The 18481-nt window shown below is 38.7% G+C and overlaps 1 protein-coding gene and 1 pseudogene across 1 annotated transcript in view; both read left to right on the forward strand.

The window, feature by feature from the left end:
* LOC107671073 (GMP synthase [glutamine-hydrolyzing]) overlaps positions 1–14764 on the forward strand; it is a 32060-nt gene extending 17296 nt beyond the window's left edge. Inside the window, exons 13-16 of the mRNA XM_016463919.1 lie at positions 2940–3055; positions 5491–5621; positions 12614–12786; positions 12866–14764. Of these exons, the coding sequence (XP_016319405.1) occupies positions 2940–3055; positions 5491–5621; positions 12614–12786; positions 12866–12967 (522 nt within the window). The 3' untranslated portion in view covers positions 12968–14764. The remainder of the gene's footprint in view (positions 1–2939; positions 3056–5490; positions 5622–12613; positions 12787–12865) is intronic.
* A 2568-nt stretch (positions 14765–17332) lies between these two features.
* LOC107671065 (vomeronasal type-2 receptor 1-like) overlaps positions 17333–18481 on the forward strand; it is an 11621-nt pseudogene continuing 10472 nt past the window's right edge.

Below are 18481 nucleotides of genomic sequence, written 5' to 3' on the forward strand. Positions count from 1 at the left end.
AAAGTTACGCCGCCTTTCTTTGCGTGAACATTTGGGCGGCGTTATGCAAATCTTCCCACATAGCGACGTAGATATGTGGGGGCGTGTTAGAACGAGCCGTTTTAGGTAGGCGTGGCTGACTCTTAACTTTTATAAATAATATCTCTTTGGATTTGAGACTTTAGTCTTTGCAACTTTTCAGATCTTCTTTATGCACCAAGAGCTTGTAACACTCCAAAGAGAAAGGAAAAATTGAAATCGTATCATATGACCCCTTTAAACTAAAACTATTAAAGAGGAGATAACACACACGGTTTCTGCTAAACTCATGTTAATCTTGAGTACCTATAGAGTAGTATTGCATCCTTCATATCTCAGAAGAGTCTTTAGTTTTATCAGATTTATAAAAGAGAGATACTGCTTTATGCTTCTCTCCGAAAACAGTCGAGCTCCTGGAAGTGTGCCGTGGGTGGAGCTACATTTTTAAATGATTTTAATGAACTATAATAGGGTTGTGCTGATAGACAATAGTATCATGTATTGACAGTAGTCTGAGATATTGCCTGTGGCTGATGCCTTTGATGATAGCAAGACGAATCAGGCTAGTATTATTATCTAATTAATATTAGGGCTTATTTGTTCCATCATATTTCATTTTCTGCGTTTTACAGCGTTGTGCATTATAAGCAATCACACACGATTGTTGAGTTTATGAATGCAATGGCCAATCAGAGGCGTTAAGATGAGTAATTGCTGAAACACCGGAGTTTTGTCATTCAGTGCGCGCACTCCCTGGCTGCATTCTGCTCTCTCACAAATTCTCTCATCATAAACAACAAAGTGCAGATGTACGTGCGATGTAAGCATAAGAGATTTATTCATCATAGTGTAGAAAGCTTCACTAATTATAACGGGAGTGTTTTTTTTTTTAAGTGCATAAACTCGCGCTAGACTGAAGTCAGTGATGATGTTCTTTGATAATGTAAATGTTCTTTGCTCGTTTTCTGTAGCTGCTGTTTGAATAACTGAGGAAATGTAAGCATTTTAATTAGTAACTTACAATGTTTCTATTAAATTGTTATCATGTTAAATACAAATTCAGTAAAAATAATATTTTATGATATGACATCCAGATGCTACTTGGCTAAAAAGATAACGTGTAGTTAATAGATTACACTAACATTAGGCTGCTTTTAGCCTTACCCTGGAGATGGTTCACTCTCCGGCTATGAATCTAAGTAAATAATTAAATGATTTACTATGATAAAGTGAGTAAATAATTCAATTAATTATTTTTATGATAAGGTAAGTAAATAATGAAATGAATTAGCATGATAATATAATGTATCAGCGATCTCACAGGTTGACGATAGAACGATATGACTGTGGAGCATATCGCCCAACACTAATCTGTAAGCATTTAGGCTATAAAATAATTATATAAAACTATATTGACAATACAGTACATTTCAAATGATTCTGTGCATTTATTTGTCATTCTAAGGGATGGAAACAGACAGGAGAAAGATTTGGCTTAAAAGATTTCTTATCCTATTCCAACCCTATCTTATCCTAGTGGACAACCTTAGTATTACACTCTTCATCTGTCAGCTGAAATGCCTGATAGTTTTTAATTTGCTGTTTGGCCCCAGAGTATCAGAAATTCATGAAACTAAGCATGTTTCCTCAGAATGACTTGTTCTCCATATGTAAAAAGTTTTTAGGTGTTTGGACAATGCACTTTATCCTTTATCCTTTATCCTGATTAAAGCTTTAGTACAACACAATACATGATTGCGTTGTAGCATTTTTGTAAAGTAATTATTTACTTTGAAAAAATAAGTGTATGCTAATTAACAAAATCTAATGTACCGGCATTGAACTTGCGTAGATTGAAGATGCTGTCCATCGTAAAATGTGCAGCACAGAGAGCTATATTGGTATTATAATTTTCAGGAGCAGGGTTAAAAATAAATTAACCATTTTTAATTTTAACCAACAAAGAGGACTTGCAATCGGGGTGAAAATAGCAGCGTTTCGATAGTATGGCAAGAACACTCTACTACAACAACTCTTCCTCTTCTCTAAAGCATCCCAACATGGCCTCGGCCCCTGCAAAATCCCTTTGCAATTTAGCATCCCTAGTGTCTTGAGAACAAGCTTTAAAATGTTAATATATACTATAAAAGTATATAAATAATACTAAAATAACAGTGGTTACTGTGACTATTCATTTGTTTGAGGTGCAAGTTATACTGTCTCCAAAGTGACAAACTCTTCCGTCTGGAACACAGAACAACCTGTCTGGCTGTGTAGCACCAATCATTGTCTGATGACATTTTCCTGTGTCTAAATTTTTGTGGTTATCCCTTCGAACCTGCAGTTCCATTGAAACACACACAGTGTTGCTTATTCCCTCTCTATTGCTTTTTCATTTTATGTTATTTGGAAAATGAAAATGTCATAGAGCAGTACTGGCAGTGCAGTACAGTCTGTATATAGAGTGATCGTTCCTCTGCTGCTGTGTGCAGGTCTTGATGTTTGGTTTTCAGTCATAGTGCCAGAGAGGCTGGTTTACTTCTGTGAGATGAAGCCATTAGATAGAACACGTCCAGACAGAGGCACTCAGCGTCTCACCACATTGGTTGATGATGCATGGCTGGGTGTTCCTCTAACAGACGGCTTGCTGCTATACCACACTGTGCTAAAATTACCACGGTCTCTAGACTCTGAGCTGGGACATGCTGATACGCAGGGTGACAAAGTTTGAAATACCGTGCACTGTATTTTTGCATATGGTTAAGATCTGTTGTTGTTAATGGTTGATAGTTTAACAGTTGGTGTCTTCTCCAAAGTAAGAATGTAATCATTCTGCTCAAATTTTTAAAATTAATCTTTTTAGATACAGTTGGAGGGTTGAATATGTTCTAACTCTGATTCCATATGATTTGTCTGTACAGGGTGACTCCCGGTCATACAGTTATGTTTGTGGGGTGAGCAGTAAAGAGGCCCCTCACTGGGATTCACTGATGTTCCTGGCCAGACTCATCCCTCGGATCTGTCACTCCATCAACAGGTAACGTCATCAGGTTGACTTTTTGCTCCAGCCCTTTTCCCACCAACCATGTGAGGAACTATAGGATTATTCACTGATAATCGTCCCCGTTAGACAGACCCTCTCAAACCTCTTGTGCTTGTCTAAACAAATAATTTTTAATTAAACGTGTCACATCAGGTTCGATGTCATTGATTGATGCTAAATGCCATTGCAAATGAGATTTGAGAGCTGTGGCAAAGAGGACTTACTGGGGATTTGTGCTATGACTAATTTCACTGCTGTTTAAACAGAAATGTTGTAACCGACTAGTCTAAAAGAAACCCTCAGAACACAGTCAAAAACAGTGTCTGTATGTGGAATCCATTTGAAATACATAAACTATGAATCTAACACAGGGGTGCCCAAACTCGGTCCTGGAGGGCCGGTGTCCTGCAGAGTTTAGCTCCAACTTGCCTCAACACACCTGCCTTTAAGTTTCTAGTATGCCTAGTAAGAGCTTGATTAGCTGCTTCAGGTGTGTTTAATTGGGGTTGGAGCTAAACTCTTCAGGACACCGGCCCTCCAGGACCGAGTTTGGGCACCCCTGATCTAACAGTCAAATAATCCTAGATATCTGTATTATCCGAATTTATCTTATTTTCCACCAAACGGTTGAAATTTACATTGACGGCAACAAAACCAGCAGGATGAATGAAAATGCACATTCACTCTCTGACAGTGGGTGGAAACGAAGCAGCGCTGCACTTATAAACACTGTTTTATTAGGCATTACACGGAGATAACATGAAAAATATCAACAAAACTTTGATTTTTGAAGAGAGTCAGTTCCCTTTCATTAATAATGTTTCTGCTTTTAAATGGGTAAATGCGCTCCTGCACCTTGCTTGTCTTCCAAGCGGACATTTCTCTGAGCCGGCAGCGAGTGTCACGAAGGAAACGCATGCATGCAAGGCCTGAGGTGAAATTAAATGATTTTGTTTTCCACTCCAGATAATCACTTTTCAAAATAATGTATTAATAATGTATACAATTTTTCACTCTTTGTTATATTGCAGCCATTTGCTAAAATCATCCTATTTCTCACACATCACACAAAGCTATTGTATGGCTACAGAAAATAGAAAATGCAGGGTTGGAAAATCATATGTAGTAAGATTTTTAGCACTTTTGTTGTTGTTAAAGAAATTAATACTTTTAGTTTGCAAGGATCCATTATTGAAACTGATAGTTACAACATTTATGATGTTACAAAAGATTTCCATTTCAAATATATGCTGTTCTTTTGAATCATCATGGTATCATGGTTTCCACAAAAATATTAAACAGCACAACCGTTTTATTATAATAGAAAATGTTTCTTGAGCTCCAAATCAGCATATTTGAATGAGTTCTGAAGGATCATGTGGCACTGAAGACGGGAGTAATGGCTGCTGAAAATTCAGCTTTGCCATCACAGGAATGAATTATGTTTTAAAGGGGACATTGGATGCAAAATTCACTTTTAAAATGGTGTTTGAACTTAAATGATTCTTGGCAGTGTGTACACACAACCACCCTATAATGATAAAAATCCACCCAGTGCTTTTTTTAAATCCCCACAAATCATAAGCACTTTCTCAGAACAAGCCGTTCACAGAATCTGGGCAAAGTGGCGCTGTCACTTTGCACAGGCCCCTCCCACGACTTTTGACGGACACTGCCGTTTTAGCATAGACCCGCTCTGAGTGAGCTGTAAGCAGTCCGCCATTGTTTCGATGCCGCAGCAGGTGTAGACAAGAATGTCTCCTAATCGATTGAGGTGTTTTTTTGTTGTATGTAAGAATAAACGTATAGCAGTCATCATTTACTCTGAATACGCAGTGGATTTTTGAAGGGAATTAATTTATGACTGCGCAAATCACTTTACTCCAGACTGCTTTCGGAACGAGGGACATTTGAAAGGCAAGTTTTACTAAAAAATTAAAACTCAAGGATGGATCAGTACCAACTGTTCATGATCCAGCTGCAGCTCCAGAAGAAGTAAGTCTCACACTTTATATTTCTTATGATTATTTGCAAATCGCCTTTCCTCTTCCACGAAAGAGAGGGAAGGGGTGAGCAGAGCTCATTAGCATTTAAAGAGACATGCACTGAAACGGGTCGCTGTGTATAGAGCTGTTTTTGACAAGGAAAAAAGGGTGTTGTTTTACATGACCACTGTGGAATTTTAACCAAAGTATGTTGCAGACAGTTCGTGAAGACCCTAAAGAGTCATACTAACTTGTGGAAAATGGGCATCCGATGTCTCCTTTAAAATATATTTTTGGTAAAAAAAAAAACTACTGTTCTTTTGAACAGTAGTGTACAACAATTGTCATAGTGTCAGGTAGTCCTTTAATATGTGTCTTTTTTGGTCTCTAATGTAAATAAAGGTTTTTCCTTTTTTCATTCCTTGCTCATCTGCTCCTTTTCAGAGTTGTTTACGTTTTCGGATCACACGTAAAGGAGCCGCCCACTGACATCACGCCCACCTTCCTGACCACTGGTGTACTCAGCACGCTAAGACAGGCAGACTTTGTAGCACACTCCATTTTAAGAGAGTCCGGTAAGAGCTGGCTGCCTCCACTGTCTGCTTCATTATTGTCTTAACCTTTATGTGTGTAAACACTACCACCACAGCTATGGCTACTGCGAGAGCTGTGTAAACACTTTCACCACACATACGTCTCTGAGGGGAAAATCTGCTTGGTTGGACAACATTAGTCAAATGTTAGCAAATGTTACTGTTGTAAGACTTTAATTTCTGTTGTTTATACAGTTTTAACTGTTTGAATGTTTTGTCTAACACAGGGGTTCTCAACCTTTTGCAACTCATGGCCCACCAATGACTGTTTAAAAACATTCCGAGGACCACCATTCCAAATATGATTGTATGAACACAGAATAACAGAAAATTCAAAAAGTACAATTATATACTCTGCTGTTAATCTGTTATGCCACTGTAGCAGACTAGGTCAAGTCAGCTATATAGATGAAAACTCCTTGTATAAAAAAGACTTGGCAGGTTTACTCATTAACCATTTATTTCTGTAACAATAACAGGGCAGGTCTCTTTTAACAAATTAAGAACACTCTTTTAACAAATTAATTAATAATACATCCCCACATCCAGGCTAACATGCCTGTAACAACAGGTCAGACACACGAGAGGGGAACATTCTCTCTATTCATTAGCAGAAATGTTCAACAAATTTCATTCACCCCAATTTACATACTGTAAGTGTAATTTATAAAATACAATTAGCGATTAGGGATGCACCGAATGTTCGTCAACCGGAATTATTCGGCCGAAAATAGCAAAAAAAAAAACTCGTTCGGTGTTCAGCCGAATAAGTGAAAAGACCGAATAAATTGTACCGAACAATGACGTGACGCTATCAAATAGCAACTAGCCTAAAGTGAGAGGTGCGCACTCTTTATAATGCAACAAACATGTCAGCAGTGTGGAAGCATTTAAACTGTCCGAGAAAGACGCAAAAATCATTACAAGCACCGACAGCGAGAGACTGTTTAGTACTGCATCGCATGTCTTCGATGAGAAGAGGAAGGGGTGATTGTTGCTGGTTACTGTATGATGATTGAAATCGCAAAATGGCCTTAAACAATTAGTAAATAAACTGCAGAACGTACGTGCGACGTATTCGTAATGAGACTCGTTTATAAATCTGATGTCAACAAAAAGAAGCATTGAGGTCTTCATGTGCGTTTCCGCCAAAATAAAAGTTGACAAAAAGCAAGAACTCAAACATTCATAAATGTTAGTATTGTAATTTTACTGTTGTTCTGTAAAATAAATAAATAACAATAATAATTACAACAGCTCTGTTAATACATTTATTATAACATACATAGTGTTCAAATTGGGATCTGTAATATTTTCTAATGTTTTAAAATAAGTTTTTTTAAACAAGACAAAACAGTAAAAAGCACATTTTGGCTATTTAATTTATGCAATGTTGAAAAAAAAAAGTCAAAATACATGGGGAAAAAACTTGAAAAACCGTATTCGGCCTTCGGCCCAGTGTTTCATTTTGTTCGGTTTCGGCCAAGAATTTTCATTTCGATCTGGGAGTCAGGGACTCTGCTTCGGGGCCCTGTGCGCAGTCATACCAGGTTGTGCCATCTTTTCCCTCCTTGGTGGGCTGCTCTTATGGTTGAGTTTAGCGGTGCTCCCCTCACTCCGGGGGTCACCTATGAGCCTGCCAGTCCCGGACGGAGCATGTGAGTTCTTCTCTCGATCCTAGATCCAAGGACTCTGCTCCCGGAGCTCTGTGCACAGTCATATCAGGTTCTTAGGCCATCTTTTTGCCTCCCTGTTAGGTTGCTCCTCTGATTGAACTAGGCAGTGCCCTCCTCAATCTGGAGGGTAGCCTATGAGCACGCTGCTCCCAAAGAGAGTGTCTGAGTTACCCTCTCATTTCTGAGAGTTGAGTCATCCGCTTCCTAGAGCTACGTGAGGCAGCATACATGGTTGAGCATAGCAGTTCTCCCCTCAGAGCAAGGATGGGCAACTTTGGTCCTGGAGGGCCACTGTCCTACAGAGTTTAGCTCCAACCCTAATCAAACACACCTGAACAAGCTAATTAATGTCTTCAAGATCACTAGAAAGCTACAGGCAGGTGTGTTTGATTAGGGTTGGAGCTAAACTCTGCAGGACAGTGGCCCTCCAGGACCAAAGTTGCCCATCCCTGCTCTAGAGGGTCACCTATGAGAATGCTGCTCCCAAGGTGAGTGTCTGAGTTCCCTCTGCTCCTTTGAGTTCCACGAGGCAACCGTGCCAGGTTGATTGGGCCTTTTCCTTTAGCCTCCCTGACGGCCGCCTCTGTGTTTATGCCTGGCATTGCTCCCCTTATTACAGGGTCACTTATGAGCATGCTGCTCCTCGGAGCTCCCGTCATGTGACTGCCCTTGTGGTTGAGTTGGCAGTGCTCCCCTCTAATGGAGGGTCTCCTATGATTATGCCACTCCCGGAGGCCCATCATTCGGCTCTCCAAGCATGTGAATTCTCCTCTCACTCTGAGAGTTGAATACTTAACTTCCTTGAGCCTGTGAAGCAGTCATACCAGGTTGCTAGGCCTTCCTTTTGGCCCCCTGGTGGACTGTGAGCAAAAGTGACCCTCCGTGGCTTGACGAGTAACCTTGAGCATGTTGCTCTCAGGAGTTGCTATGCACAATGTTCGAGTATGTGAGTCCTCCTCTTAATCCAGGAGTAGAGCTCTCTAGGTGCAAAGAAGCTCATTGAGGCAGTCATACCAGTTCGCTAGGCCTCTTTATGGCCTCCACAATGGTACTGAGTGCTTTCTAAAATCCATGTTTATGGTAAGTGCACACGCTGAGCATTCTGTTCACTTTCTAAAATTCATATATAGTGAGGGTCACGCGCTGCCAGCATCGTACCCTTACTCTGAGTTGGTCCAAGCCCCGGTTTTCACCTTCACTTTACATATGCATCTTTAGTGATGCCTTAAACGCTCTATTCTGACTGCGGGGGCATTTGCTACAAGCTCGAGTAGCAAATCTGGTGAGAGATCCAATGAGTATCCCCCCCTTAGAGGATAGATGTATGAAGTCCCCCTAGAGCAGGGGTTCTCAACCTTTTGCAACTCATGGCCCACCAATGACTGTTTCAAAACATTCCGAGGACCACCTTTCCAAATATGATAGTATGAACACAGAATAACAGAAAATTCAAAAAGTACAATGATATAATCTGCTGTTAATCTGTTATGCCACTGTAGCAGACTAGGTCAAATCAGCTATATAGATGAAAACTCTCCTTGTATAAAAAAGACTTGGCAGGTTTACTCCGTAACCATTTATTCCTGTAACAATAACAGGGCAGGTCAGACCAATGACTGGGTCAGACACAAGGGGAACACTCTTTTAACAAATTAATTAATAATACATCCCCACATCCAGGCTAACATACCTGTAACAACAGGTCAGACACACAAGAGGGGAACATTCTCTCTATTCATTAGCAGAAATGTTCAACAAAGTTCATTCACCCCAATTTACATACTGTAAGTGTAATTTATCAAATACAATTAGCGATATGAACATGACTGTTTAAAACAATCTTACATATTAAACAAACTTGAAGCATTACGTAAATGTTACATGTATTATATTATTTTTTTACAATTCAACTGGAGAAAAACTGATCACGTTACTTATACCCCTTCCCACACATCCAAAAATGAGGAAGTCTAACAGGTGTGTCACGTCAACAACCACTCTAGGACCATTAATAAATCCCAACACATTAACATATTTACATGAACGGGTTTTGGAGTAGTTAACATGAGAAAAACCATATATGCTGAGACAAACCTTGCTACAAGATGCATATTCTGCATACCCTCAGTGAGACACTTGGGCTTGCTTCTTGGAGATAATAAGATCAAGTCTTGGTTAAATGGGTGAGAGACTGACATGGAGAGTAGCATCCAAAGTAGCTTTCAGCTTGCTCCTTGCTTTTGATTTTGTGATAGTCACAGTGGAGAACCCTGACTCACATAAGTATGTGGTGGTGAAAGGCAATAGAAATTTGATTGCCGCTTTGACAGAGAGGGATATTCACTTGCAGCCAGTAACCAAAAAGAAAGCAAGGTCAACTTGTGTGAGTTGACGTTTTAGGCTACTGTCAGCTGATAGTTCCATTAGTTAATTTTCCAACACAGTGGACAGAGCCATGCCTTCTGAAGCAGGATCAACAGAGAATGGGTCCAAAATCCAAAGGTTTCCATGTCGAGGGTCCTCTGGGAAGTATTCAGCAAACTTTTGAGACAACTGAGACAAGTGCCGGGTTATGACACTTGATATGTTCACATGAGAAGAGGCTTCCAAAGTTTCACTCAGATGTGGAAACATGTCAAAGCGTCCCTCCTTGACTCTTTGTAATGCTCTGCAAGAGGGGAGCGTTGCTCTTCCAGAAATGTGTGCACTTCTTTTCTCAGTTCAAAAAGACGATTAAGCGCACATCCTCTTGAAAGCCACCGTATTTTACAGTGGTACAAGAGCTGCAAATGATCAGCATCAAGTCGTTAACTCGCAGCTGCAAAACACCTTGAGTTGAGTGCATTTTTCTTAATATAGTTAACAGTTTTCACAGCACTGTTCATGACCTCATGCAGTTCTGGTGACGTCTGCTTTGTTGCAAGACTTTCCCTGTGCAAGAAACAGTGCGTCCAATTTGCTTCTGGCGCTCGCTCTTGGATTTGTTTAACAGCACCGTGATGTTTTCCCGTCATAGCAGCTGCGTTGTCTGTGCAAATTCCTGAGCAGTATTTCCAATCGAGACCTTTTTCAGTGAAGTACTCATCAAGGCAGTGCATGACATTATCTGCCACTGTTCTCGTTGGAAGTTCTTTGCAAAATAGCAGATCTTCACAAAGATTACTGTCCGTGCAGTATCGGACAAAAACTAACAGTAGCATGACGTTGCTTATGTCCGTCGACTCGTCCAGCTGTATGGCAAAATAAGGGCTTGCCTTTATTCGTTCCACGAGTTGGCATTCAGTGTCATCGCTCATGTCAACAATTCGTCTAGCCATGGTGTCATTGGAAAGTGGTATTGACTGAATTTTGGTTGCAGCTGCGTCACCCAGTAACTCTCGACACCTATCCACAGCACTTGGCAAAATAAGTTCCTTAGCGATAGTAAAGGCTTTCTTACTACGAGCAACATGAGCGGCAACCATATAGCTAGCTTTCAAGGTGACTTTTGATTGAGTTGATAACGATGTTATGACTTTTTGTTGAGCCTGAAGCCCATATTTTTTCCTTAGAAAATATTCTTTTGACTTCCCAACACAGTTTACACAGGTGTTTTGAGTTCAAATGTCTGCAGCTTTGATGGTTTTAGCGCCTCATTTGACAATTTCTCCACATTCAACACACTGCGCCTTCAGCTTAGTCTCAGTACCTGCCTTTGTAAAACCTTTCTTACCACACACTTCGAAGCTTTTTCAGAAAACGATCCATATTACAGTAACATAGTTACTGCATCTGATTGAACAAACGTTCAATCTGACGTTGTGACGTGATTGGTGTTGCGATATTTAAACAAATTAGCTTTTAGATAATGCATCTTGACTTGACTTGAGTGTTTTTGATGATATAAATTCATAAGAACAATTCGATAATTAGAAAATAAGATTTGTCAATTTAAAAAAATAAATATAACTTAATTTGGGGGTAGTCTACCACTGCCTACACGGCCCACCAGATGGCGCTCGAAGGCCCACTAGAGCGCCGCGGCCCACCGGTTGAGAATCACTGGTCTAACAGAACCTACAGTACATATAGATTAGGCCTATCTACAAATAAATAAATAATGCTATCTATCAAATTCATCATTACCTTGATTTTCTGTTTTCTTTTTTGGCAAATTAATCTCACTTAAAATGTGAGTGTAATTAGGCAGAGAGATTTTATAACCATAATTGTACAAAAGAATACAATAAGCTACTGCTAATCGGCACTTCCTGCAGACTGGGGTGTTAGAAGGCCATTCACACCAAGAATGACAACAATATTAGTGTCTAAACCAATGGATGATAACAGTCTGTTTATTCTAAAAGGTATTGAATGCTCGAGCTCTTTAAAGTTGCATGGATTCTAATCAGCTGTCAATGTTTTTATCCTTTTTCAGCTGGGAAAAATAAACTTTCAGAAAGTGATTCCAACAATATTGTTTTTCTGTGTTATTACAGTTGTGGTGTGGACTCGTCTATTCTCAAAGAATTTGAAGGATTATTAAAACTTCATAGTTGTTATTGCTATAGTTATCACCCTTGGTGTGAAAGGTCATTAAAGGGATAGTTACCCAAAAATTCTGTCATTTACTCACTCTCAAGTTGTTCAAAACCTGTATGTTTTTTTTTTTTTTTTTTTTTTCCCCTGCTGAAAACCAAAGAAAATATTTTAAGGAATATGGGTATTTATTTATTTTTTTTCAATCTTTGGAGATCAGTGGGGACCAGCAACTGTTTGGTTACCCATATTCTTCAAAAAATATATAAAATATAATCTTATTTATTCTGCTTAATATTCTTCTTTTATACTGAATTCAAAAACCTCCCACATAAAATTTTTTTTGGGTGTGCGTGACAGTACTATATTGTCACCAATCACAACAGACTGGGCCATCTGACCAATCAGAGCAGAGTAGGCTCACGGAAAGGAAGGGTTTAGAGAGACTGAATCTTAGAAATGCTTTGAACGATTCATTTGAGAATCGTTGGAAAATGAGGTGATATTAAATGCCTATTTTGACCTTGCATGAATGTAAAACTTTTGTAGGAGTCTCCCAAAACAATATTAGGAACCTTAGAATGGCATATTGGGTGCACTTTAACATTATATCAGTATTTAATTTTTTACAAATATTTACAGTATAAATATCTTCAATACTGTTATATTGTGACACCCCGTTATCTTTATTAACAAGGACTATTGACATAAAAATAAATGGATAAGTTGTCAATATCATATATTAAAATATATTTGTATCAATTTTTGCTTGATATCCAGGCTACTCAAATAAGATCAGCCAGATGCCAGTCATCCTCACCCCACTGCACTTTGATCGTGACCCACTGCAGAAGCAGCCGTCCTGCAGACGGTCCGTCGTCATCAGAACCTTCATCACCAGTGACTTCATGACCGGCATCGCCGCTACTCCAGACAACCAAATCCCTGAAGAGGTGAGAGAGCAGATCCTCTGCCCACACATAAACCCTACATCATTTCCAAACACACTAACTCGTGCTCCTCTGGCCACAGGTGGTTCTCAAGATGGTCAACGAGATCAAGAAAATCCCAGGCATCTCCAGAGTGATGTATGACCTGACGTCCAAGCCACCGGGAACCACCGAGTGGGAGTAGAACAGTGGACTATTGTACCTTCTGATTTATCCTTGTCGACTCCTCTTCTACCTCCCCTTTTCCCAGTACTGCTACATTCCCCCCCAAATCCTTTTTCTCCACTCCCGCCACCCCCTTTAGTCACGCCGCCCTGTTATTGTCCCACTGAGACCGGAACATTCCCTACAATGGCAGGTTGTGCTGTGATTGGCGTTAAACTGACAACGCCACTTCAGTTCCGCCTCATTATCTGGGGTCGGTTGTAATATTGGTATTATAATTGTTGTTGTTATTATCCTCATCACTGATGATAATAATGATGATACATTGATTAGTTTTTTTTTTTTTAATCAGCTCTCTGTGTTTAATGCATTGTGACAGGTCACTCCTCCATGCTTTCTGTCGTAGCCACTGAAGATCTAAGATCATTTTAGGGCAGTTGACTGTCCATGTGCAGCATGACACGAAGAAAGCCGTTTTTTAAGCAAATCCACTCATTTAAGGGTTAAGTTCCAAGTGTTGCTGCTTTTCTGCCTTTAAGATAAACGTGTTTTCATTAACTCAGTTTGTGCAGTGTTGATTTTGGTTTGGATTTCTTACCTGAACCCTTCTATGGAAGTGGCAGGTAAAGACTAGCAGTAGTAGCTCCTTAAACATGACCAATCGATGTTTATTTGCCAAATACAGATGAGATCAGACAGTTTGCTGAATGACGCTCTTATGCTGTGGACGGGTTGGTTTATCACAGAGGTTTTGCTGTGAAGGAGACTCCTAAATCTGGAGGCCTCCTGAAATTTGTGCCTGTTTTAACTTTTTTTTTTTGTTGTTTTTTTCCAGTTACTTTGTTTTTCAGGGATGTGACTTTATTTTATGCTGCATTATTTTCTTCTGTCTTTTCAGGCAAAGGATTTTTGAGATTTGAATAGTGATAAGTGAGAAAATGTGTTATTACTGATGTCTGCATTTTACATCACCGTGGTTGAGTTTGCCTAGGCTGGTCTTATAAACATGTAAGATCAACAGTGTACTTATTTTCACCAATAAAGGCCTTTTTTTTTTTGTGCGTGTGTGCTAGGTAGAGCAATAGGGTTTTCAAAGGCAAATGAAAGGAGATTTACAGGAGGAGGAAGAATAGGTTATTGACAGGACACCAGATGAGGGGCATCATCCCGCAAAGAACGCCAAGTCCTTTTGAGCTAAATTGGGCTTAACTGAATTTGGACCAGGAGTTACTGTCAATATTTGAGTCCTCCTGTGTGTGTGGCCTCATTATTAATATTCCACTCCTCTAACAGAAGCGTGTTCTTATGTCTAGAGAGAGGGGGCTTTGATTGGGCTCAAATGGAGATCTGTGTCTAGCCTTTTGTCTAATTTATGATGTAGAGAATTGTGATATGAATAACATGCTCGGTATTTATTGTCTTTAAATATTTCATTTCAAAACGTTCTGTTGTCACGATGGCAAAAAACTCAATGCAAGATGAATTTCCTCCTTGTCTTAATCGCAAATCTTGTTCTTAATGTCTTTTTCTCAGTGTCACCTTTACCGTGTGTATATTTTACTTGTCTAATAGAAATACAACTAACAAGTTTAAATTCCTAGTGGGTAAACTGCAATATTACATGATATTCAGTTTAATTTATGCAATTCTATGTTGGTTCTCCCCTCCCCCTTCTTTTTTTGTCTAAACCTGAACAATGCTGTTTTACCATAGTATTGTGCCTGAGACCAAGCCACCGCATGCAGTTTGAAACTGATATTTGTATAATGCAAACTGAGCTTTAATAAAGAACTCTGTGTTCAGATTTCTCTCATCACAAGATCTTTGATTGATTGATCATATATAGTTTGCATTTGGTTCATACTTCTGGTGTAGTTCATAAAAAATCTAAAATATCTAATACTATTAAATATAAATTTTGTGCACAGCTGGTATATGTGTGCATGTGAAGAGATTTATTGACACTGCTGTGTAAGAGACAACAGTAACATTCTGATAAATCCTTCCATAACCATCTGAAATATTTCATAAGGGGAAAAAGTGTAATATTAATTATTAATATAAGTTATTATTGCAGCCCACAATATACTATTATATGTTTTAATCCAAAGACATTTTACATTCATTATGCAGCTGTTTTTGCACACATTTTTATTACAGTTGGCTGAAAAACAATCCCACAGCATCAGTTTTTATCTGTGGCTTTTAATATTAGCATTTCATACAACAAATGTCTTTAAATATTAATTAATCTACTCATGCCTTTAGTGCAATCTCAAAGAAGGAAGTAATGTAATAAGTGTAATGTATTGTTGTTTTGCCAATTTCTCAGCTCTATTAGAAAATTAATTATGATGCCCTAACATGCACTGAGGTAAGTGAGCATTTGCCAAATTGATCATTATGTGTTAATTCAGGTCTCTTCAGGTCGTTGAAAATACCTAACAAAAAAAAAATATTTTTTTTTTTACATCAAAGGTCCTCCTCTGTGTCAACACAATATGTTCAGCTAAAATGGACAGTTAAAACATGTTAGTAGTTAAAATAATGACCAGTGACGTTTCATTGAAGTGTTAAGAGCAGATATTGTGTAACGTGACAGGCTCTTGTTTGTGAACTCAGTGTGCTTGTGTGTGTTTCTCCCTTTCACTTGGGAAGAGGGTTCAGGTGTGTGTCGCTGTGCTGATTGAAGGGCATGTAGTGACAAGCACATCCACAAACAGCAAGATCCCAAAGGAAAGTAAAGATATAGTATCAAGTCTATTATAGAGCTAAACAGCAGGGGAGGTTCAAGCACCAGTGCTGTCACCGAACAAGCTAAAGCATGCCGATCACAATTAAATCAAACCCCGTGGTGGTGCTGCGCTGTTCACCCCATCACCTTCATCTGTCTCTACAGTAACTGTCCCAGTCAGTAGACTAATCTTTAAAGGGGTCATATGATGCGATTTCAAGTTTTCCTTTCTCTTTGGAGTGTTACCAGCTGTTTGTGAATAGTTTTCAGTGTCTGAAAAAATATGTTTTTTTTTCACTGTTTCACTTGTTGGAGAGATATTTAGAGACAAACTAAGTCTAGAGAGAGAGATGAAATATTAATAATGCAATAAACAAAAAAACATACACCATGGACCACAAACTAAGTTCTCTGGCAATGTTGTGAGACAAAAACAAAATATACTCCATTTGTTTATATTTTGTATATGTTTGACCATAATCTACTAGAATATTCTACAATGACCTGGATAACTGAGAATCTTCACAAACATAATGAAACATTATATATATATATATATATATGTGTGTGTGTGTGTGTGTGTGTGTGTGTGTGTGTGTACCTGTTTTTCTATTCTGGTGAGGACTTAAACCTGAATAAACACAGACTCATGGGGACTCGTGTCACGGTGGGGACCTAAATTGAGGTCCCCATGGGTAAACAAGCTCATAAATCACACAGAATAAAGTTGTTTGAAAATCTAAAAATGCACAAAGTTTCCTGTAAGGGGTAGGTTTAGGTGTAGGGTTGGTGTAGGGCAATAGAATATATGGTCTGTACAGTAGAAAAACCATTACGCCTATGGAGAGTCCCCACAAGGATAGCAAACCAGACGTGTGTGTGTATAAAATTTTATTATTTACTTCATAACAGAACAGAATTTCAGAACAGCAGTGTATGTAAAAAAAACTGTAAAAAATGTACTTCAAGAGAATCAATTAAATGAAATAAATTCTCAATCAAAACAGTTCCCGGTACAAAAGTAGCTGTAAATAACGCAGCTCAATTATACAGCTTTCTACATTCTGTCCAGCTAGATTTTGGTTTTTAGTGTATAGAGGTTTATTTTTTTGTACAATATTATAATAGTATAATAATAGTTACATGATTCATCATAATGTGCCTCTGAGTAAATACATATATCAGATATTTACTGCATCTACTCTACATAAGCAGTGGTACATTACTAAATAAGCACAGAATTCAATATAATGAAAAATAGAAGAAAAAAAATTAAAGGCATTTTGTCACTTTGTAACATGTTGCCTTGAGCCCTGGTTATTTTCTGACCCTGATGTGAATTCACATTGAAAGCAGATTTGATCAGTTGTCTTATGAAATCTTCAGAGGTCCCAGGAGAGCTGATGGGAGCTCAGGTGTCGGTAATTCATAGTGTCTGTCGTACCCAGTGTTGGGGGTAACGCATTACAAGTAACGCGTGTTACGTAATCAGAGTACTTATTTCAAGTAACTAGTAAAGTAACGCATTACTTTTTCATTTACAAGAGAATATCTGAGTTACTTTTTCAAAACCTCTCCAAAGTCCAAACATCTGTATCTTATACATGCACATCAAATCAGCGTGTCTTTTACATGTTCCTACTCTAAAAAATGGATTTAACTGGATTGAGCTCCAAAGGACGCGTTTTGGTGGTTTTATGTATAGTTTCTTACCTTTACAAATACACCTCTGGTATTTTTTTGGATGGGCAATAAAGTTATTCTGACGATATCTTATGATGTGTAGCCTACTGTCACAATAGTGCACTCAAACAAAACGTGCATACTAAGTACATACTTGCTTGTCGTTATTAGAGAAATGTGTATCTCTAAAAGTGAAAAGAGGCTTAATTATGCTTAATTTACTGCATTTATTGCGTCTTTCCTTTGTAATCGCAACGATTACAAAATCACTGGTCATGCAAAATCAATCAAACTGTTGTCCAAGGAATAATTACAGCTTGTCCTCCCGAGAGACCTCTTTTATGTTCCATAAACTCATCAATGGAAAATAACCTAGTACAATTTATTGTGCTTATCAACCTGCATGGAGACATCTAGTGGTGACAGCTGGTATTACATGCTATGGTATCCTCTGTTAAATAGATTTAGATTCTAGGAGAAATAAGAGCAGCATCAACAAGATCATAAATACAATTTGACAAGATTTATAAAAGCAAATGTATTACATTTTAAGAAACAAACATTTCAGTCATGCAACCCGAGTGGACAAATTGAAATAAACAGAATGTAATTCAGTCTAGCACTATTAGTGAATTATGTCTGGGAAACCCCATTCAGTTTTAACATGTGAATTCTCCCTCAGCTTTAACTTCCGTACTTTCCGCTGGGCTCATGCTGTTTGCCCTGAATGAGATCAAAAATGGAAATGACATCTTACCTGATACTGAGCTGGTTTACGTCATCTATGACTCCTGCTTGACCATTTCCAAAGCCGTAGAGGGAACGCTCACCTTCCTGACAGGCCAGGACGAGGCTGTGCCCAACTACCGTTGTGGGGATGGACCCCCTCTCTCTGCTTTGGTGGGGGCAGGAGGCTCTGATCTGTCCATAGCCACAGCTAGGATACTCGGCCTCTACTATTTCCCACAAGTACCTTTCAACTACCACTGTATTTGGGGCAATGGCATGATACTCATTTATTGGTCCAGATTTATTACTTATCTATTACTATAAAAAATGCACTGACTTGAATATATTTCTAAATAATTTTGGGGGGGGGGGCATAAAAAAAAAAAA

Source organism: Sinocyclocheilus anshuiensis, unplaced genomic scaffold (genome assembly GCF_001515605.1).
Source record: "Sinocyclocheilus anshuiensis isolate Anshui unplaced genomic scaffold, SAMN03320099.WGS_v1.1 scaffold1382, whole genome shotgun sequence".
NCBI lineage: Eukaryota > Metazoa > Chordata > Actinopteri > Cypriniformes > Cyprinidae > Sinocyclocheilus > Sinocyclocheilus anshuiensis.